This window comes from Octopus sinensis, linkage group LG17, assembly GCF_006345805.1.
Source record: "Octopus sinensis linkage group LG17, ASM634580v1, whole genome shotgun sequence".
Classification (NCBI taxonomy): domain Eukaryota; kingdom Metazoa; phylum Mollusca; class Cephalopoda; order Octopoda; family Octopodidae; genus Octopus; species Octopus sinensis.
Window position 1 is genome coordinate 50,128,084 of NC_043013.1, and position 23,759 is coordinate 50,151,842.

The window sequence follows — 23,759 nt, forward strand, 5'->3', positions numbered from 1 at the left end:
ACATTTTGGCAGTTGCTCCCCCTTACGACAGCGATCACCGTTACAATCATTAAATACTTTTTTTTTCTTTTACTCTTTTACTTGTTTCAGTCATGTGACTGTGGCCATGCTGGAGCACTGCCTTTAGTCGAGCAAATCGACCCCAGGTCTTATTCTTTGTAAGCCTAGTACTTAATCTATCGGTCTCTTTTGCCGAACCGCTAAGTTATGGGGATGTAAATACACCAGCATCGGTTGTCAAGCAATGTTGGGGGGGGGGGACAAACACAGACACATAAACATACATACTTACACACACACACATATATATATATATATATACGACGGGCTTCTTTTCAGTTTCCATCTACCAAATCCACTCTTGCATGGTGCACTGGATCTTATTCTGTTTTCAACAGTTCCCAATTTTTTATATCTTTAAATAAATGAGGATATGGTAGAAAATGGAATACAAAGGGTCTCTGATATTTTCCTGTAACTTTTACCTGCTTTCCACTGTTCAATAATTAAGTTTTTCATTGAATTTGTGAGTTCTTTACTTTTCGCCATTATTACGATACTACTTTATGTTGTCTCAATGCAGAATGAAGAACCTAGTGTTTTGACACTTAAAAATGACAACTGATAAGATTATTGGAACAAACGAGAAAGTTCTGGCAAAAAAAATTATTTTAACAGTATTTTGTGGCTAGAAAATCATAAATTTATTCTTTACAAATACTTTTTTCACCCCTAAATATTTATAATTGTATATAAATTCATTAGTAACTATACTTTATTAGATTCTTTTGCATATTCTTAGTTTATGCTTGTGTATGCAAATATAGTATTGGTATATCCCATTTATGTTCATTAGAAATTAAATAAAGAATTTTTACATGTACGAATATTTATTTCCCCCCACTGTACATATCCTCACTTATATTCGTTTTCTTGTGTCTTGAGATGCTTTGGCATCTCATTACCAATATTTCTACCTTCTCATCTACTCTCACCCACCCACCTTTATGTAATGTGTGGTAGCTAGATATCTCCTCTATAACAAGACCCCTGTCATACTTTAATCTCTCAATACCTGTCACAAAAAACACTTCCTTCTTCACAAAAACTCCCTCTCTTTTAGTTGAGGGGGATTTTTTATTCTTCTTGTTCTTTTCTTCTAAGTTACTTCAATAGTACTGGAGGGACAAAACAAAAAAGAACCCAGTACACATTGTAAAGTAATTGGCATTAGGAAGGGCATCCAGCTCTAGAAACCATACCAGAGCTGACATTCAAGCTCAACCTCCAACACACATCAACATGAAAAACAAAGGGAAAAAAAGGACCTGATTTAATTGGTCAAAACCAGGTAGACCAGGATAACCCACCTTAATGATTTCAGTTGCCAAAAGGACCCTTAACCCTTTAGTGTTTAAACTGGCTGTATCCAGCACAAACATTCTACACATTTTATGTTCAAACTGGCCAGAACCAGCACCTCACACCAACCCTGCTATGTCATTGTAAAAATAAACAATTACATCTTTGAAATCTTGAAGCCACATGATAATACCTGATTAATTTTTGAAAATGTGAATAAGTAAGGATTACTTTTGACAAATTAATCTGAATGTTAACGGATTAAAGAATTATAAAAAAAATGGATTATTGCATACAGTGTTCAGGTGCACTACAGCTCATTGGAAAAGGGTAAAAAATGGGATCAGAAGTAGAATTTCTATGGCTAGACTCCCTTCCTGTTACTAACTCTCACCTATTCCTAAACAAGGTAATATTTCCTCATAGCCAGATATATTTTCATGGAAGATTGAACATATAGGACTACCAATTGTACTCTTTTACTTGTTTCAGTCATTTGACTGCGGCCATGCTGGAGCACCGCCTTTAATCGAGCAACTCGACCCTGGGACTTATTCTTTTGTAAGCCCAGTACTTATTCTATCGGTCTCTTTTGCTGAACCGCTAAGTAACGGGGACATAAACATACCAGCATCGGTTGTCAAGCAATGCTAGGGGGACAAACACAGACACACAAACATACATACACACACACGTGGACATGCCTACAAAGTCAGAAAACAACACAGCTCCCATGACTTTCGGAAACATTTCTTCACGCTCAGAGTTGCTGAAGCATGGAATAAACTGCCTGCGTCAGTTGTTGACTGCCATGACACTGCATCCTTTAAGGCCCTCATGCTTTCCGAAATCCGTCGAAACTACACCTGATTATATATGCACTTTAGATGAGTTGTTGTGCACCTGAGCACTGTACACAATGTTTATTATTATTATTATTATTATTATATACGACGGGCTTCTTTCAGTTTCCGTCTACAAAATCCACTCACAAGGCTTTGGTCGGCCCGAGGCTATAGTAGAAGACACTTGCCCAAGGTGCCACGCAGTGGGACTGAACTCGGAACCATGTGGTTGGTAAACAAGCTACTTACCACACAGCCACTCCTGCGCCTATTTGTACAATGACAATACTTATTTATAACAATCACACAAATTCAAGATAAGGAAATACAAACACACACACACACATACATACATATATATATATACGCGTATACATACAATACACTCCTTTCAGTTTCTGTCTACCAAATTCACTCACAAAGCTTTGATCAGCCCAGGAATATAGTAAAAGACATTTGCCTAAGCTGCATCACAGTGGGACTGAACCTAAACTTTTATATATATATACATATCTATGTGTTTGTCCACCCACCACCACTTGACAACAGATGTTGGTGAGTTTATGTCCCTGTAACTTAACAGTTCAGCAAAAGAAACGGATAGAATAGGAACTAGGTTATAAAAAAAATAACTCCTGGGGTTGATTCGTTAAACTAACACCCTTCAAGGTGGTGCCACAGCATAGCCACAGTCAAGTGATTGAAAACAAAGAATGGAGAATATACACACATACACACTTAGTGAAGAGCTAAAATGCACGACATTTTACCATATTCAAATTACATTAAACTTCAGTTTTCTTTCTGACATGAATTTGAATGAAGTGTATCAGATAGTAAGAAACTGGAGAAGCCATGTAGCTCCTCTTCTTCATCAAGGCACACATCCCTGTTCCTCTATCATACTTTCACCTCCATCTCTAACAAACTCTCTTTCAGCTGAGAGTGGGGTCCAGTCTCGCAGGTTTCTTGGTGACTTCATTAATGTCAGTGCCATGAAAAAGCACCCAGTAAACTCTTGTAAAGTGGTTGGCAATAGGAAGGGCATCCATCCATGACACCCATGGATGGAAGCACTCTGTCGGTTACGACAACGAGGGTTCCGGTTGATCAGATCAACGGAACAGCCTGCTCGTGAAATTAACATGTAAGTGGCTGAGCACTCCACAGACACGTGTACACTTAACATAGTTCTCGGGGATATTCAGCGTGACACAGAGAATACAGGTACAACAGAAACAGGAAGTAAGAGTGAGAGAAAGTTGTGGTGAAAGAATACAGCAGGGATCACCACCATCCCCTGCCGGAGCCTCGTGGATCTTTAGGTGTTTTCACTCAATAAACACTCACAACGCCCGGTCTGGGAATCGAAACCGCGATCCAACGACCGCGAATCCGCTGCCCTAACCACTGGGCCATTGCGCCTCCACATGACACCCATACCTGAGCAGACATTGAAAGTTAGCACAATCCTTTGGTCTCTCAGTTCCTGTAAAAGCATCCAAACCGTTCTAGCATGGAAAGAAGGCAATAAAGGATGACGATGGTGATGAAAAGAGATAGATACAGCTATCTACACATGTAAACACACATATACATATATAAAGGGAGAGTTTAACGAAAATAAACAAAAAACGAAGGCAGGTGGAGTACAAACAAACAGATGTATTAGTCTAACGCTCAGGAATAGAAAAAGTCTTTTACGTTTCGAGCCTACGCTCTTCGACAGAAAGATATACAGAAAAAAACAAGGAGAGAAAAAAATGCGTGTAGGAGCTAATGATTTATCATGGCGTCCTATACATGGCGTATATATACATATATACATACCTACCTACACAAGAACTTAGAAACTTTGAAAGAATGTGAAATAATTCATTTTCAAACAGTTGAACTCAAAATAAATATTATTTTTTAAAACTTTATTTACTTTCAACAATTGAAAACAAATTTTTGTGTGTGTGCACATGTGATTGTAGAGGCATATAAAAATGATTAGGCTTGATATATATAAATATACATATGCACATGGAGATATATATAGACAGATACATATAAAAAAAATATATTCAGAAAATAACACATATATATAGAAAATAACAAAATATATTCAGAAAATAACGCATAGAGATATATATATATATATATACACTAGACTACAGTGACCTGTTGGGGCACTGACGGTTCAGGTTATAAAGCATCGAAGTGGATTTCAAGATTGTGGTTAACTGAATCATCATAAAATTCACTTTGATTTCAATGCAAATAAAACTGGCACAACGACAGACTAGCAGAAAGACCAGCCTCCGGGTGGTGTTCAGCCATCCACTTGATAATGTTTTTAGATTTGATTCCCAATTCTAATAATTTTTATGATAGTTTATGTCTAATTATTCCTTTGTCTAATAGTGCTCACTTGCTTAATAAATATACATGAATACAAGTGAGAGTGAAAATGGAGGGTGGTTTCTATTGTACTAGAAATGACAACCAAACCTCCCTTGATTTGTTCACCTTTTCCTCTGAAAATATTTACAATTTTTTTTTTTTACTGAAAAGGCCTTCCATCGTTTTAAGTTGAAGAAAAAATGGCCAAAATTCGTTGGGATAGTTATTATGTTTTTACATTATGTATATAGAATAAACTGTGGGTTTTGCAAATAGCAAATAAAAAACGTGGAAAACATTAAAATAGAGAGTGAGAGACTTTGCAAATGAAAATGGAATACTCTACCCTAAATGCAATGAATACTTAAATTTGTGAAAAAATTCAATAAACTTCAGAAATCGAAATGTCGGTCACGTGATATATATATATACACTTGCGTCAGAAATTAATTAGCACTTCTCAAATTTCTACATTAAATAGGTTAAATCAATTAACCTATGAGCTGTTCAAAATGTCTTACGCGATGAGAAAACTTAGTATGGTGTGATTTCGGTCCTTGCGAGGCACTACCTATATCTATTAAACAAAGGAAGATTTGTCTGCATCCGCACTCCAAGTTGTTGTTGCACTGCTATGTCAACATCATAAGGCTGTAGACTCTCAAACTGCTCTGCAAACAAAGTTACGTCATCGTTCTGCGCAACAGTGAACTCGCAACAAAGCAATAGTTCGAGATATGGCCACTAGGTGACAGCACATACCTTGAGTGAAGAGCAAATCAAGAGTGCTAATTAATTTCTGACGGTAGTGTATATATATAGAGAGAAATGAATTTACAAAGACCATAAAAGATACAGAATACTTGGGAGAGAATGTACAATCTAATTCAATGGCTGTTTGTGGAAGCTCAGAATCATGTAATAATTGAACTGCTCATAATTAGCAGATGGAATGTGCAAAAAATCAACTATTAAATTGTTGCACTTAAATATAACCATAAAACCAGTTTCCTTCATCAGGAAAAAAGAATTGGGAAAACAGTTGTAACCATTTCTACACTTGTAATCATTTCCCACTTTCAGTAACATTCTTTATGCAAATTTATTATTTTATTCTTTCTTGCTATGAAGACGTTTGTGAATAAATCTCTCTCTTTCTCAACACTGCTGACTTTCACTATTTACAGAAATTTCACTTATATGTAGAAATCTAGAGAAGTGTTTGTTTAACACAACCAGCAGTATCATTATAAACTATATGACTAGTATTGTTTTCATTACTGGTTTTCAGTATATTTTTGTTGTTTTGAAAATTGACTAACATATATATCTGCTTCACCATTGAACTCTGTTTCTTTCTGCAGACTTGACAAGATGCAGAAATGAGAAAAGAGTCTCACATAAAAACAGAGTAAACCATTGTTGAAGATAATTCTAGATGGGAAACTGCCACATATCTTTTCTTGGAAGTTGCATGTTGAGCTCAATTTAAGCAAACTGTTGTTTAAATTAGGTTCAAAATGCAAATTCCTTATACAGGCTGAACATTTTTGATGATTTCAATTCAACAAACACTGCCAGATCTGACTGGGCCTGACGAAGCCTTCCAGCTTCACAGACCCCAGTTGACCCGTCCAACCCATGCTAGCATGGAAAGCGGACGCTAAATGATGATGATGATGATGATGATGGCAGGTTTGATAATCACTTGTTAATTATACAATCTGTAAAGTTTCAGAAGATTAAGAGGAGTAAATAGATATAGGTGGAGGCGCAATGGCCCAGTGGTTAGGGCAGTGGACTCATGGTCATAGGATCGCGGTTTCGATTCCCAGACCGGGTGTTGTGTGTGTTTATTGAGCGAAAACACCTAAAAAGCTCCACGAGGCTCCGGCAGGGGGTGGTGATCCCTGCTGTACTCTTTCACCACTCTTTCTCTCACTCTTTCGTCTGTTGGCCTGCTCGCTTAGCCAGCAGGGTGGCGTCAATCGAAGGCTAAAACAATGCGAACGCATTGTGACCAGCGATGTGTATCAACATCTGATGGTCTGGTATATATATTAATATATATATTAAAATAGATATAGAGAAAATGGCATCCATATATCTAAGAATGTCAAAATCACTAGAATTTATTATCTTCTTTAGAATTGTTTATTTTAGAAATATAGTTGGAAAATGACAGCTTCCACTTTTGATAATTACTTTTGTATCCAGTTTAATTAGTGTAAAATACATAGCTTTTGTGTTACAAAAAAACGGTTTTTATTAATTTATATTTAGCAAAACATAAAATGTAAATATTACATTATGGTGTCTATAGCTTGATATATCAATTGTAGGGCAAACCTATGATTAGGACCAGTGAGGTAATTTTAGCTAACAAGAAGACTTTAGTATCTTAACTTTGGACATTGTGTAGGGTTAAACATTCAGTTTTTGTCATAACCGTTTGTCTACTACACAATAACTAAACTTTAGGCTGTGATCTATTTTCCGTCACTGTTAGTAAATATTCATAGATTCTTGATCCCAAAATAAACTACCAAACTGTACAGAGTACATCTTATATATATTATGGGTGCAGTAGGATTTCAGTCAAGCAGAATGAAAAGCAACAGATGCACAAGAGTTAACAATAACAATACTCAGGAAATTTGATCCTTTAATTACCCGGAAGGACTTTTGAATTAGTTAGTTTCTGATGCGTAGATGACTGAATGAACCGTGGGGAATGGGAGTAAGTGTTGTAAAAACATAGCAGCTGTCAGGAACAGATGGAAATATTACAGGGGAAGGTGTTACACCTGTTAGGAACAGTTTTCTTTGCATGTTGTATGATGTGCAATACTTTATGTAAGTACGTATGCACCGAATATGTAGGCAGAAAGAAATGAAGCAAATTTTTTCCTGTGGTGATATAATGCCGTTTATATATATCGAGTCCAATCAGCTTACCCAGATTTCTCTTATTGCTACTCTGTGAAGAAACATTTTGTTGTGAAGAAACATTTTGTTGCTTAAGTTCAAATCATTAGAGTACTACTATGTGTATTCTAAATAGAGCATCAGTAGATCTCACTTTTGATATGGGGTGTGTGTGTGTGTGCACGTAGACTGACAGACAGACAGATATGTTTGCTTTCACAAATATGACAAAGAAGACATAATACAGAGTCTATATAAGACTGAATTGACTGAGTTTGATGCAGAAATAATTTAGAGCCTACAGGGTGATGACAAGGTGCTTATCAAGTTGGTGGTTAAAAATTTCAGAGCTAAAAAACTTTAGTTCTTTTGGTGATTCTTGTGACAATCACAGCTTATAATATATATACATATATATATATATATATATATATATATATATTATATATATATATATATATATATTCTTTTACTTGTTTCAGCCATTTGACTGTGGCCATGCTGGAGCACCACCTTTAGTCAAGCAAATCGACCCAAGGACTTATTCTTTGTAAGCCTAGTACTTAAGTACTATAAATTCTTATTTTGATACCCTTATAAATTGTTATTTTTCTTGTTCTAAAATAGATATTTTTCAGTTACTTAAATTTATGCAAGATAATTATGCTATATCCATATAAACATATAAATATTTGTGTATGTGTATATATGTACATATATAAACGAGTGTGTATCTGTAAGCCTCTTTCCATTTTTCTGATTCGTGGCTTAAAATTAATAGATAGCATGTATATCTTTCCAGTTATTCCATATGTAAATGCCCTGAGCAGTTTTTATAGAAACTACCTAATAAGTAATTAATTAAGTACATGAATGAATATTAAACCGATTCTGTGTAATCTTTCCTTTTTAACATTTATAATTGATATATACACACCTTTTACCTATCTTGGTTATGATATAATTTTTTAATTCTTAAATTTTATTTTTATACAGCATAACAATATTGTTTATAAACAAACACCCATAGTGCCCCTAAATAAAATTTCCTTCTTAGGTTTCTTAACTTCTCGCCCCTTTAATTGGTAATTAATATCATGATTTAAAGTCAACCTCTACCCTGCCTCTTTTCATAGACAGTTATTTTTACCCAACTGACTACTCCTAATGTCTCATTTCCTCATTGAGGAAAAGGGATACATATAATATTTATGACCATACCTAGCCATAAGCTGTCAACTCATTCTTGTCCTTTATTCAAAATAGACACAGCCTTTAGTAATTGATAAAGAGATAAATGAATTACAATCTCTTACAACACTATGATCCCACTATGCTCCATGTGATTCTTAGAAGTGTAGTCTATTCTTAGCTACAATAGTAACCACATGAATTTCTTCCATCTTCTTACACTGTTAAAATATTTGAGAAAAATTTTATTAATGTGTCCAACTTGTTAAAATTCCATATATTTATTTGCGCACCTGAAGACGGCATTGCATTTAAATTAAATGGAGCTACTTGATATCCTGTTGCTTATTTTGATTTTACTTTGAGCAGTGCAGATAATACCGAACTGACTTGATGTGTGTATGTGTGTGTGTGTGCATGTATTTAATACCCTTTTCCCTGTCATTAAATCTTATATATACACTTCACTGTCTGAGTTACCATATCCTGATAGAAATACAGCTGAAGGTTTTTGACAATTGCTATTTTCAACATTCCTACATTCTTCTATCTGTCTTTCGCTCATGTTTACTGCTTCCTAATATAATTCTCAGTGTCGGTTATGTGTTGTTCAGCACCCTGTACACTACACAGATTGCCACTGGAATAATTAGCAACTGCTAGAATTAACATTAACTTCAGAAACTGGTTGGGAAATTTCTAAACTATTTCCAACTGAATTTATATCTATTGTTAAAGCTACTGGTACTGTTTGGTCCTTATTTCCATTACCCGATTCCCTTTGTAATCTGTCTTCCTGCTCCTCTGGTAAAGGTTGTTGCACTATGTTCTCGCTGCTTGCTTCATCATTACCTCCTCTTGAATCAACACAATCAGTAGCAGATGTTTGTTGCATATATTCCTGATATGTTGGTGGCATTCCTGAGGGTTCGTTACTGTTACTGTGAGACCAGTTAAATGCCTGCAATGGAAAAATATTGGAAATCAAATTGTGTAGTGGCAAGAATAATTTTTGAAAATGTTTAAATGTAATTTCTATTGTACTTTTTCTTGGAGAGCTTCCAAAAAAGAAACATTTTGATACCTAATTTGTGAAATTTTATTTTAGGAAATATGACTGAAATGGCTGAAATTTTACCTAATTTGCATAAATGAATAAGTAGCTATATTTGTAATGTCATATATTTGTAATGTCATATATTTGAAACTGAGATGATAATTAGCTTCAAATTACACAAATTAATAATGACCAGAGTATAGTAGTTGCCCAATTTTTTTCAAGAAAGAAAACTTTTTTTTGGCAGTATTTTAAATATTTATGTAACAAATGGTCAGTTTTTGAAATGTTTTTAGACCTTGTTAAATCTAAAACTACAAGCCACAGGAACTTGAGGTTTGGTACATTTGTAGTAGGTATTCTATACCTACTACATTTTTTCACACTTAGAGTTGCTGAAGCATGGAACAAACTGCAGGCATCGGTTGTTAGTTGTCGGAGCACTGCATCCTTCAAAACTTCCATGCTTCCTGAGATTCGCCAACACTACACTTGATTTTCTCCCCTCCATACACACACAAGCATGTATCTGACTCATACATTGTTCGCTTTCCAGACATTTCTACATTACTGCATATGCTTTATATGCACTTTCTGAAAAGTTGTGGTGCACCTGAGCACTGTATACAATAATTTCATTATTATTATTATTATACTAAATAAATAAATCCTAAGATTTTGGGAAATGACAGATTTTCCATAAAATGTTAATTAGACTATTAAAAATGGCTATAAATAGCAGAATTTCTGATCAGAATGCTCGCATAAGTTGAATTATCTTTGTTTTGATGGGGATTTTTCCCACATTTTTTCTCACCACAGCCTTGGAAATTATTGGGGGTGGGGAACACACACATTTTATACAAGAAATTTCAGAAAATTTGTGCTTTTTATTCACACCTCCAGGTTATTTTTGGAGCACTAGGCACTTAAAAAAAGCAAATGGAGAAAAAAAAAAAATTATGTAGAAAAAAAAAATTATGAAAATATTTCAAGATGAAAAGCTGTGATTTAATGGAGGATTAGCTGCTGTTTCTAGTAATCCTGTGACAACCTGAAAACAGCAGCTAAATCCCCCTCAAATCATATACTTTTACATCTCAAGATATTCTCATAATTTTTCCCCCACCATAAAGGCTTTTCCCATTGCATTTTAAGTGCCTAATGCAAAAAAGAAGAAAAAGCCAAAATCGGTTTGAAGAAATTATATTCTTTTCTAAATGAAAATTAATGATAAAATTTTAACTTTTTTATTTTGTAATGATTATCTGACCTAACCCCATTGAGCTTTATATAAAAATAAAGCTAAAACACACACACACACACATATATATCTTTATATATAAAAGTGAAGTTGTGTGTCTGTCTCCTACGATTTAGATTCCTAACTACTCCCACATTTTGCGGTGCAGTGTAACCAAAAGCGGGTATCTTATAGTCGTGATTCATATCGAGCCCTTCTGGGTATTAGCACGCGTCTACGATTTGTCTACGATTTAAAAAAAAATTTACCATAATTTTTTCCCATTTTCAATGCATTTTTTTGCTATTATATAAAGGAAGTAACTCTCTAAAAATGTATTATTAAATCTCAGAACGTAAAAAAACTACAGTAACACCCCCCCCCCCTCTTTGTGGTTAGCCATATTGAGATGGCTATTATACTTTACATCTCTAAAAATGCTTACATCTCTAAAATGCTTTACATCTCTAAAAATAGTTATTTCCCATACAAACCCAAGCAACGCCGGGCGATACTGCTAGTATATATATATATATTAGGTTGTCCCAAAAGTTTGTAAACACTTGCGAAAATTGAATTTTTACTCGCCAAGTACTAACAAAAACAACAAAAATTATTCCTCAAAATAAAGACCATTATTTTCCAAGACTTTCTACAAACTTTTGGGACAACCTTATATATATATATAATTTTTGGCAAAATGGCACTTGAGCACACTAAACTAAAAGGAGAGTTACTGTTTAGCAGCCGAAATAAAAATGCTGAAAGCCTCATCATCAATGACTCATATAAACTGAAAAACAGAAAAAGTAAAAACATCCATTTACATGGCAGCAAAGCAGTTGTGACTGTTCTCGTAAACTTTTGTTAAATTCAAGAAGCATGTTTTTCTTACCAAATTAAAATTGCCCTGTAAACCGCTTGGTGTCATAACTTCATCATAGGCTGGAGGTGCATCTCGCTCACCTTCAAACGTTAGATTCATTCTTATGTGGTTGTGGTTTGCTAAAAAAGAGGATGATTTTGTAAAATGTGGGTAGAAAATTATAAGTATCCGTATATTTCTACGATATTATATTTCAACAATAACTTTACATAAAATAAACCTTAGTGTACTCTAACATGAACCCCTTACCAATTAAAACTAAGTTTTCAATATAATACAGCTATCAACTATCGTTTGTCAAAGTAGAAGCAATAATAATAATAATAATAATAATAATGTTATCATGTACATTGTTTTGTAATGTTATCATGTACATTGTTTTGTCTTGGTATAAAAGATGGGCTACAGCAAATATTCTGCTCAATACCACAGATTTGCTTGTCAGTTGTTTGACCTTAACCAGTTGAGCATGTCCCTTAGTGGCTGACGATATGTGCATCTCTGATCACGAGCAGAAGTAGTGGGGGAGCATCATAGCCATGTGTTGAGAGGGATTCTTTGGGGTTTGAATAATTCACCTCTGGAAACATGGGTGGTTCTTTCAACATCCTTAAACAACCCTTATTCAGGGACCTTTTGAGCGGGATGGGCTACTCAACCTGAAGAAAATTCTAACTGGGCCCCACCTGCAAGGTCATGTGCTGTTTATCTTGAGATGAGATCACCATGTCGCGCACATATGGTTGTGATGCATGTGCCTGGTGTACCCTTATCAGATGGGTAGTCATGATGGGTATATTGGGCTTCGTATATTTTACCCAAGTGTCACTTTGATGGCATGAACTGCTCTCTCACTCAATAATAATAATAATAATAATAATAATAATAATAATAATAATCCCTTCTGCTATAGGCACAAAGCCTGAAATTTAGTGGGAGGGGGGGGTCAATCAATTAGATCGACCCCAGTATGCAACTGGTACTTAATTTATCAGCAGCTGTAGTGATATCCAGGGAATCTGGACTTGACCCTTACAAAGATAAAAGAAACCAACCAAATGTGTTTTGTGCAGACTTAAATAAACCTTATTCAGGGACCATTTGAAATGGTTTTTATGGCTGGATGCCCTTCCTAGTTTTTTTTTTTTAGAAAAGGCATAGAAAGGTAGGAGACTGAGTTCACATCATATGGACAAAACCTAAGTATGTTAAGAGTCAAGAGAGAGATTTTTCAAGGAAATAGTGTCTCCTTTACTATTTGTTTTATGAATAATATCTTTAATATTGCTACAGACAAAATTAACATAAAGAAAAACAGCAAAAGATCTAGAATTGATTGTTTATGGATGATCTCAAGATACATAACGAAGAAGCTCAAGTCAGCTCAAGTTAGTTCTTTAGTAAACACAGTGGGAATGAAATCTTTATATATAAAATATATATAAAACTGTAGTTGTGTGAGTGTCTGTCCCCTTCGATTTAGATTCCTAACTACTCCCACATTTTGCGGTGCAGTTTAACCAAATTCGGGTATCTTATAGTCGTGATTCATATTGAGCCCGTCTGAGTATTAGCGCGCGTCAACGATGAGTCTACGATTTTAAAAATAATTTAACATCATTTTTTATTCCATTTTAATGCATAATTTTTCGTGTGTCGATGGCGGCGGAGTTGGCGTCCACGTTCACACCTGCACCTGTTTGCTTCTCCCCTTCTTCCCTCCCTCGTGAAGCTGTGGGGAAGGGAGTGTAAGGAAATCAACGTCGTAAAGCGTTGTCAAGGAGACCAGCGTTCTTTTAGAACAACGACTTCATGGCTTGAAGACACTGAGTCAACGATTTAAAAAAAAAATTATAATTTTTTATTCCATTTTTAATGCATTTTTTTGCTATAACTCTCTAAAAATGCTTATATAGTTATTTCCCTTACAAACCCGAGCAACGCCGGGCGATACTGCTAGTATAAAACTAAAGTTGTGTGTGTGTCTGTCTACTCCGATTTAGATTCCTAACTACTCCCACATTTTGCGGTGCAGTTTAACCAAAAGCGGGTATCTTATAGTTGTGATTCATATCGAGCCCTTCTGGGTATTAGCGCGCGTCTACGATGAGTCTATGATTAAAAAAAAAAATTTACCATCATTTTTTCGTTTTTTTAATGCATTTTTTACTCGGTTTTATATAAGGAAAGTAACTCTCTAAAAATGCTTATATAGTTATTTCCCTTACAAACCCGAGCAACGCCGGGCGATACTGCTAGAGTGGTCTAAAAATATGTGGAGATGTATTCCCAAATGAGAAGGAAAGAACAGATTTGAAGGTGTGGAAGGAATGGAGAGTATTGGTGATAATGGGTAAAAATGTTAGGGTATAACGGAGATGAATGGTATGATGGTAGAAGATATGGCATGAGACTTTATGCAACAGTAATTCTGAAGACTTAGACTGGTGTTTTGGAGAAAAGTGAATGGCAAGGAGAATCCTTACCATTCTTGTCTTTTGTTGAGATATAACCTGTCAATATTGCTCTTGGGATTGTGAGTAGCTTTCTCAGTCTGAGTAAAAAAAGAGTTACATCATCATCATCATCATTGTTTAACATCTGCCTTCCATGCTAGCATGGGTTGGACGGTTCGACCGGGGATCTGGGAAGCCAGAAGGCTGCACCAGGCTCCGGTCTTATCTGGCAATGTTTCTACAGCTGGATGCCCTTCCTAACGCCAACCACTCCGTGAGTGTAGTGGGTGCTTTTTACGTCCCACCGGCACGGAAGCCAGTCGAGGCGGCACTGGCTTCGGCCACGATTCGGAGGCTAGACTGAAAATTGAGAAAGCTGCTCGCAATGCATGGGGCATCTGATCCCAAGAGCAACAATATCGACAGGTTATATCTCAACGAAAGACAAGGATGGCAAGGATTCTCCTTGCTATGAAAGTTGTATATGTTCAGAAGAAAGAAGTTTGGGCTGGTATAGCAAGAATGTGATATCGTTTCAGATGGGAATATACAGTATAGTCAGGATTGATATAGTCAGCATAGAGACAGAGGACTACAAAGAGAAAAAAAAAAGTCTAAGGGAGACAAAAAGAAATGGAATGGAAGAAAGTTTGCAGGAAAAGTGAGCAGAAATACAGATACTGGTTAAGGTAGAGTGACTTGAAGCCAGGGACCGAAGCACTACCTGTGCTGTGTAAGAACAAGCACATAGGATAAATTACATCAAATGCAGGATTGGCAGTATACCTATTTCTATTTCTTTATTACCCACAAGGGGCTAAACACAGAGGGGACAAACAAGGACAGACACAGGTATTAAGTCGATTACATCAACCCCAGTGCGTAACTGGTACTTAATTTATCGACCCCGAAAGGATGAAAGGCAAAGTCGACCTCGGCGGAATTTGAACTCAGAACGTAACGACAGACGAAATACGGCTAAGTATTTCGCCCGGCGTTCTAACGTTTCTGCCAGCTCGCTGTATACCAGAAAGTGACAGCTATTGAGTTTGCAGTGATAAAGGGCAGACTGAATGGCATATTGTGAATAAATGCATGGAATTGGTCCAAAAAGAATACAAAAGAAGACACAGTAATGTCACATTTGGAGCTATATAGCAAGTGTAGATAGAATGGAGCAAAGAAGTGGTATGAACAAACTCCAGAATGAGTAATTGAGAATGGCAAGATATTGTGGGATGTAGTGATCCAAATAAAATTATTTTCCTTTGACAGAACCATTAACTTTAAATAGAATTGTTTGTCTGCTAACTGTGAGTAATGGCCGCAACAGTTACAAACCAACGGCACTGGACCCTTTACAAAAAGGGTTTCCACTAGCAAAAATAATGGCACAGATTGTGGAAGTAAATGTTATAGACTCTTCCCTAACTTCAAGTCTTTTAGTAATCTTTGGAATGATTTAGTTAAACAGATAATGCTTGTGCAAGAGAAAGAGGTAACTAGATTAGTACTATATGTGAACAGCTGAAACAAGGGTGTGAACCTACCCTTTTTTCCTCTATGTTCACCCATCTCTTCATCCGTTCCCTTCTACAAAGAATTGAATTTAAAAATCTTACCCCTGACAGAATTTCGTCTGTTAGCTTGTCGAATTCTGCGAATCTTGCAAACAAATATGAAAAATAAGCACAATGACAGAATAATAAAGGTTGTTACAACAATTATTATGATTAGACTGTAACTCCAATATGAAGGATATGATTTTCTGGTATCTGAAAAAGAAAAAAAAAAAAGAATCAGTTGTTAATGCTTTAGTAATTAACTCATCTAATTTTAACCATGGTTCTATTTAAGAACAATCAATGTTTCAACATCAATTTATAATATACCAATATAAAATTAGTTTCAGCAATTTTCTTCATGATTTTGAAAATCAATTAAAATGCACAAATTCTTCTTAGAAATATGATCAGTAAAAGATAGTAATGCATAAGAAGATTGTTTAATGTTTCCATCTACATGCACGTAAAAAGCACCATCCGATCATGGCCGTTGCCAGCCTTGCCTGGCCCCCGTGCCGGTGGCATGTAAAAAGCACCACCCAACCGTGTCCGTTGCCAGCGCTGCCCCGACTGGCCTCCGTGCTGGTGGCACGTAAAAAGCACCACCCGACCGTGTCCATTGCCAGCGCCACCCCGACTGGCCCCCGTGCCGGTAGCACGTAAAAAGCACCATCCGTCTGGGGCCATTTGCCAGCCTCGTCTGGCACCTGTGCGGGTGGCACGTAAAAAGCACCCACTACACTCACGGAGTGGTTGGCGTTAGGAAGGGCATCCAGCCGTAGAAACACTGCCAGATCAGACTGGGCCTGGTGCAGCCTTCTGGCTTCCCAGACCCCAGTTGAACTGTCCAACCCATGCTAGCATGGAAAGCGGATGTTAAACGATGATGATGATGATGATGTTTTATTAATATATTTTCAGTAGTAATAAATTTGCCTTTAGACAACCCTAAGGTGTTACATAAATTTACTTTGCAGGTGCTCAAGGGCTTTTTAAAACAAGTCAACAAAAGGAGAAGAGACAGTGTACTTAACAGCATCAGTTCCTCTGAGCAACAAGTGAGATTGATGCGATTAATGTTCAAACTGAACGTTTGTAGGTTGAAATCGGTAGAAGATATATCTGCAGCAAGTGACTTCAAGAGGGTTGCAATCTTCAGGAAGGACAAGCAAAATGTCTAGAGTAAGGTCTGAGTGATAAGACATATTAAGAATAATAGGTAGCTTCAGTGGGTCTACGTGAAGAAGGTGTGCAGTGAGCCTCCTTACCAGGCCAGCACTTGGTAAGGTTGCTGGTTTAGTCAGTGAAAGAATGGTATTGCACCGGCATTGCCACTGTATTATTATTGTTGCTGTTGTGTTCTACTGCATCTTGACTATTATTTGTCTCCTGACGATATATTGAGCTTCCTGCTGTTTCTACTTCAATTTCCTCTATTTCTTCTACACAGCCATGTTCATCTTTCATTGTTTCCTAATGATGACGATGAGGTTTTCTCTATTCCTGCTCAATTTGTAGTTGCTGATGATGTATTATGATGATGATCATCATCATCGTTTAACGTCCGCTTTCCATGCTAGCATGGATTGGACGATTTTGACTGAGGGCTGGTGAGCCACATGGCTGCACCAGGCTCCAATTTTGATTTGGCAGAGTTTCTACAGCTAGATGCCCTTCCTAATGCCAACCACTCCGAGAGTGTAGTGGGTGCTTTTTACATGCCACCTGCACGGGGGCCAGTCAGGCGGTACTGGCAACGGCCTCGCTCGAATCCTTTTACACATGCCACCAGCACAGGTGCCAGTAAGGCGACCTTGGTAACGATCACGCTCGAATGGTGCCTTTTTATGTGTCACCGGCACGAAAGCCAGTTGGCTGCTCTGGCAATGATCACACTCGGATGGTGCTCTTGGCACTCTACTAGCACGGGCACAAGTGCCAGTAAGGTGATGCTGGTAATGATCACACTCGAATGGTGCCCTTTAAATGCCACTGGCATGGAAGCGGTTAGCCGCTCTGTCAACGATCACCCTCGTATGGTGTTCTTTGCACCCTGCTAGCATGGAAGCCAGTCATCGAATATGATTTTGATTTTGCTTTTGATTGATTTGAATTGATGATGTATTATGATAATGCTTTAATGGAAAATTTATACTTTCTACTAACTGATGCTAGATACAAACCATATGTAACTGTTCTGACTTACAGATAGATACAAGAATGGAACTTGCCAGAAACTCAAGGACTGCCTATATTCCATCAAACCAACTGAGAGGACTTTCTTCAAAGCCATAACATTAGTCAGATAAATCCCATATTTAATATTGTGTTTGCTTATGTCAATTAATCTAAAGTTGAGTTCAATTGTAATACACTCTTGAGTAGTCCAACCCTACATTTAAAGCTTATTTAACATATTTAAAGTTAAAACTCACCTTCAAAATGTGAACAGCCGTTTTCATCAGAGTAATCAGAGCAATCAATGCGCCTGTTGCACCTCATGTTCTTTGGAATACAATCACCATTCATACAGGGAAATGTGTTCAAGGCACACTGGTTTCCTGGAAAGAGGACAATTGAAAAACAATACAATAATTAAAACAGTTGGTATCATAAACTGGTCAGTTGATCCACTACATCTCTATTTTAGATTTGTTTGGATATGTGTATTTATAGATGTGTGCATACACACACACACACAAATAATGTACAGAAAATAGACTTCTCCACATATCCAGGTGTTGGGGGTCTTTGAAGCAGTAGATAGCTTCCATTACCTATTTCTTTATTACTCACAAGGGGCTAAACACAGAGGGGACAAACAAGGACAGACATAGGTATTAAGTTGATTACATCGACCCCAGTGCATAACTGGTACTTAATTTATCGACCCCAAAAGGATGAAAGGCAAAGTCGACCTCAGCAGAATTTGAACTCACAACGTTGCGCCAGACGAAATACCGCTAAGCATTTCGCCCGGCACGTTAACGTTTCTGCCAGCTCGCCGCCTTATAGCTTCCATTACCTAGGTGACCGAGTTAGCAGTGGAGGAGGAAGCTCTGAAAACATAGTTGCTTGTAGGTGGGCAAAGTTCAGAGAGCTACTACTTTTGTTGGTAACATAGGCCTCCCCCTGAGAGTGAAAGGCAGATTGTATGATGCCTGTGTATGAACAACTATACTACATAGCAATGGAACATGGGCTGATGATAAGTGAAGGCTTGAAAAAATTTAAGCCAGCATTCTCCATTGGATGGGTAATATTTAGTGTGCATGTAGAGCAGGGTGTAAACGATTTAAGAGAAAAATTAGGTATAAGAGGCATCAGATGTAGTGGTGTACTATGATGTGTGTAGATGAGGGCAGCTGCATAAAGAAGTGCCAATCTCTAATTGTGAAAATGGAACCTGTGGAAGGGGCGAATCCAGGAAGACATAGGACAAAGTCATGATGGAGGATCTTCACATATTGAGCCTCACAGAAGAGATAACAAGAGACCAGGACTTCTGGCAATTCGCTGCGCTTAAAAAGATACATCAAGCTGAAAAAATCATGGCTAGCCACACATAGGGGCACATCCTTTACACCCAAGACCCGCCCCCCCCCCATCCGTCCCCAGAAACACATAATTCTGTCCAGTCAGACGCCTTCACAATTCATCTCCCCCACACAGCCATTACCCATTGGAGGCCCCTTCCACTCTCCCTCGTGTGCTTATCTGTACACTCTCTATGCCCTCACATATCTATCAAAAAGGTGGCGAGCTGGCAGAATCGTTAGCGCGCTGGGTGAAATGCTTAGCTGTATTTCGTCTGTCGTTATGTTCTGAGTTCAAATTCCGCCGAAGTTGACTTTGCCTTTCATCCTTTCGGGGTTGATAAATAAAGTACCAGTTTCGCACTGGGGTCGATATAATCGACTTAATCCATTTGTCTGTCCTTGTTTGTCCCCTCTATGTTTAGCCTCTTGTGGGCAATAAAGAAATAAATATCTATCAAATCTTACTCCCAGCTACTTCCATTTCCTCTCAACTTCACTTGCTATCACTGCCATTTCTAAACATTTCCTATAGAACATACCCTCTCTATCCCCTCTCTACCAGTTATTCTATTCCCACTGTTCCCTGTGGGCAGGATATCTCTCTCCCTCTCACTTCAAATGTCTCTCTAACTCTCTCCATGCTTCCTCTCCTTCCTTGCCCTACTGAAGTAATCTAATCTCTCAATTCCACTTCCTCTCTTAGTTGAGGGCTTCTTGTCTTAGGGTTAGGGTTAGGGAAACATGACCTATGTCACAAATAAGCAGAAGAATATTGTATAAAGTTTATCACTGAAAAATTTATTGTATTTTGTACATACAAGTATATCGGCCTGTGGGGTACAATGGAATGTGCTCACGGACACAATTGCACCTGTGGGTGGGGATTTCCCCTCCCCTATTATACAGAGTAAACTTTATCTAATATAGAACTCAATATGTTGGTCAGCGTGGATGGGCATGGTTTTTACATAAAAAGTTGATGTCTTCTCAGAGTTTTACCCTGGGTTTGGTTGTTCATGACAGTTGAGTAGAATATTTGTTTGAAGTTTATGTATAAGGGAGCGAGTGGTATGGTAAGTGTCTTTGAAAACTAATTTAACCCTTTAGTGTTTAAACCAGCTGTATCCGGCCCAAATATTCTACCCATTTTATGCTCAAACTGGCCAGAACATGCATCTCACACCTACCCTGCAATGTCATTCTAAAGATAAGCAATTACATCTTTCAAATCTTGAAGGTACAAAATAAAGTCAGATAAATTTTTTTAAATGTGAATAAATAAGGATTACTTTTGACAAATTAATCTGAACGCTAAAGGGTTAAAGAGTTTGAAATGGAAGATATTGTTGAGGGGATTGTAAGTATGAATGGGTTGTAACATTCCTTAACTTTATTCCTGCTTGCATTAAAGGAGGTTTAAATTGTTGGGGGGGGGGTGATCTTTGTAGTGGTGTACGAAGGTCACCTCCAACAATTTAAACCTCTTCTAATAATCAAAACTTATTTGATATTGTTGGAGAGAGGTTCAATTTTTTTGATAGGTTATTGATGGGGTTATTTTGATAGGTTATTGATAGGTTATTGATAGGTTATTGATAGGTTATTGATGGGACATGTTGGGGCAAGCGAAATCGAAATCGAATTGAAGCAGCCAGGATCCCTGGTCTGGTGGTACGTAAAAAGCACTATCCGACTCGTGGCGTAAAAAGCACTATCCGACTCGTGGCCGATGCCAGCTCCGCCTCGTCTGGCTTCCGTGCCGGTGGCACATAAAATACACCAATCCGACCGTGGCCGTTGCCAGCCTCGCCTGGCACCTGTGCAGGTGGCACGTAAAAAGCACCCACTACACTCACGGAGTGGTTGGCGTTAGGAAGGGCATCCAGCTGTAGAAACACTGCCAGATAAGACTGGAGCCTGGTGCAGCCTTCTGGCTTCCCAGATCCCCGGTCGAACCGTCCAACCCATGCTAGCATGGAAAGCGGACGTTAAACGATGATGATGATGATGATGATGATGATTTGATATTGTTGGAGAGAGGTTCAATTTTTTTGATAGGTTATTGATGAGTTCATATAGACAGTAATTTGAATTTATTAGTATAGAAAATATGCATGAATACATATTTTTTTGTATTTTGAAATGGTCTGCACTCCTTTTTAAAAACTTTTTGGTAAAAACCCATGCACAGAAATACACATTATTTGTGTGTGTGTGTGTGTGTGTGTGGCATGCACGTGCACGTGTGTGTATATATATATGTGTGTATGTATATACACTTGCGTCAGAAATTAATTAGCACTTCTCAAATTTCTACATTAAATAGGTTAAATCAATTAACCTATGAGCTGTTCAAAACGTCTTACGCGATGAGAAAACTTAGTATGGTGTGATTTCGGTCCTTGCGAGACGCTACCTATATCTATTAAACAAAGGAATTTGTCTGCATCTGCACTCCAAGTTGTTGCACTGCTATGTCAACATCATAAGGCTGTAGACTCTCAAACTGCTCTGCAAACAAAGTTACGTCATCGTTCTGCGCAACAGTGAACTCGCAACAAAGCAATAGTTCGAGATATGGCCACTAGGTGACAGCACATACCTTGAGTGAAGAGCAAATCAAGGGTGCTAATTAATTTCTGACGGTAGTGTATGTATACAGTAGAAACAAATTGTTACATACTTTGGACCATGAATAATATATTTAATCTGTCTTGGTTGCGAACCAAACCTTGCAGTCGAATGTAAGCAGCAGATAAATTAGGATAATAGTAATATTTAGAATTTTTTAAAAGGTCCAATTTCTGCCCTTCAGATGTATTTCCACAGTGAATGTCCACATGACTGCCTGAAGATATAAAAAAACAACATATTTGGTTAGCCGAAACAAAATATTTGGAATTTAGTTACACATAATGACTATCAGTAATACTTATTTTTTACTTCCGCTTCTCTTCTTTCAGAGTTTACTTCAAAGTAAATTAGAAATTATTAAATTTCTAAATATCTCATAGAGATATGTACGGTGGTGGGGCGATATAATAGTTGTATACTGTCAATTTAATGTGACAGTAGGGGATTACACCACTGTTTAGCCCTAGGAAGCATTGACGCCTCCTGATGGCTTCGACACATTTTTTTTCCTGTGTCCTTATATATTTACGAAGGGGAGACAAATACCCCCAGCAGCCAGGCTTGCATCTAGAGACACGCATGTTTCAGGATCATTGTCCTTCATCGGTCCAGAGTAGCAAAAGCCTGCTAGCTGCAGATGTCTGTCCCGACTTCGTAAATATATATATCTAATTTTCAGTGAAGTAAATTAATATTTTACAAAATGAAACTCCAAGTGAATCAACATAAATCTGAAGAGAATTGGGACATTTCAGGCAAGGCTTTCTCCAGAAAATGAAAGGAAAGTGACTAGTAGACGAAATGATGCAGTAAGAGAAAATATGAGAAAGAAAAGATGAAGAAAGGAGTGAAGAATAAGAATAAGTGGAGAATAAGTGGTAAAGAAGAGAATAAGGATGATGGCAATAAAGTGTGAAGATGTCTGACCTAGAAGACAATATAAGAAAGATGAAAGAAAGGTTGCAAAATGAAAGAATGAAGAATAGAAAATTGTCATAAAAGTGAAATGATGTAGAGATTGGTGGAAGAGAGAAAAGGTAGCAATTATAAGCAAAAGAAAAAGAAATGATGGTAAGAAAAAGATGGAACAAAATTAAGTAAAAGACGTAACTAATTTTTGCCACTGAGGAAAGACACAAGAGAAGCGAGGAAGAACGTTTCTCCTTATATTTGCAAGATAACATTTATTGAAATGTGCCACAGAGCATCGTCATCAATGTCTCATTCGCAATATTCTTGGTTATAGTTTGTTCGGCAGCCAGTTTTTTGGATTATATCCCACTAAATGATGGTCACGTTCATGAATTTGATATTCATTTAGCTACTAAATATCTCTTGAAAGTTTGAACCAATAGAAATTTACTGCACATCAATGCACACAGCCCACTTTATATCAATCTATTGACATCTTTTACCTCTATCTCACTCTGACCCATCAGAGATATTTTAGCTGGTGACTGATACCGCCTTTCCTTTCGCACGTCCCTCACTTTTGTATGTACTCTTATACTCACATACATACACACACGTGCACATACATCCACCCCTTCTCAGTTCCATATTCTTCATGAACATTACCTTCATGTGCACTCCCCTGATACCTCCTATTCTTCAATGATATTTTCTTTTCATCTCTGTATGGGTCTGTAGCAGTATCTGATATCC

The 23,759-nt window shown here is 37.3% G+C and overlaps 1 protein-coding gene and 1 long non-coding RNA gene across 2 annotated transcripts in view; one reads left to right on the forward strand and one right to left on the reverse strand.

The window, feature by feature from the left end:
- Positions 1-4,843: 4,843 nt before the first annotated feature.
- Positions 4,844-6,812, forward strand: LOC118766798. The gene is made up of 3 exons (XR_005002713.1): positions 4,844-4,854; positions 6,345-6,346; positions 6,725-6,812. It is a non-coding gene; the product is annotated as an uncharacterized LOC118766798 (long non-coding RNA).
- Positions 6,813-9,238: 2,426 nt separating this feature from the next.
- The window catches only part of LOC115220943, a 104,915-nt gene continuing 90,394 nt past the window's right edge, over positions 9,239-23,759 (reverse strand). The window contains exons 14-18 of the mRNA XM_036510576.1: positions 22,144-22,308; positions 18,357-18,482; positions 15,979-16,131; positions 11,910-12,019; positions 9,239-9,675 (exon numbers count right to left, since the gene is read on the reverse strand). Of these exons, the coding sequence (XP_036366469.1) occupies positions 9,364-9,675; positions 11,910-12,019; positions 15,979-16,131; positions 18,357-18,482; positions 22,144-22,308 (866 nt within the window). The 3' untranslated portion in view covers positions 9,239-9,363. The remainder of the gene's footprint in view (positions 9,676-11,909; positions 12,020-15,978; positions 16,132-18,356; positions 18,483-22,143; positions 22,309-23,759) is intronic.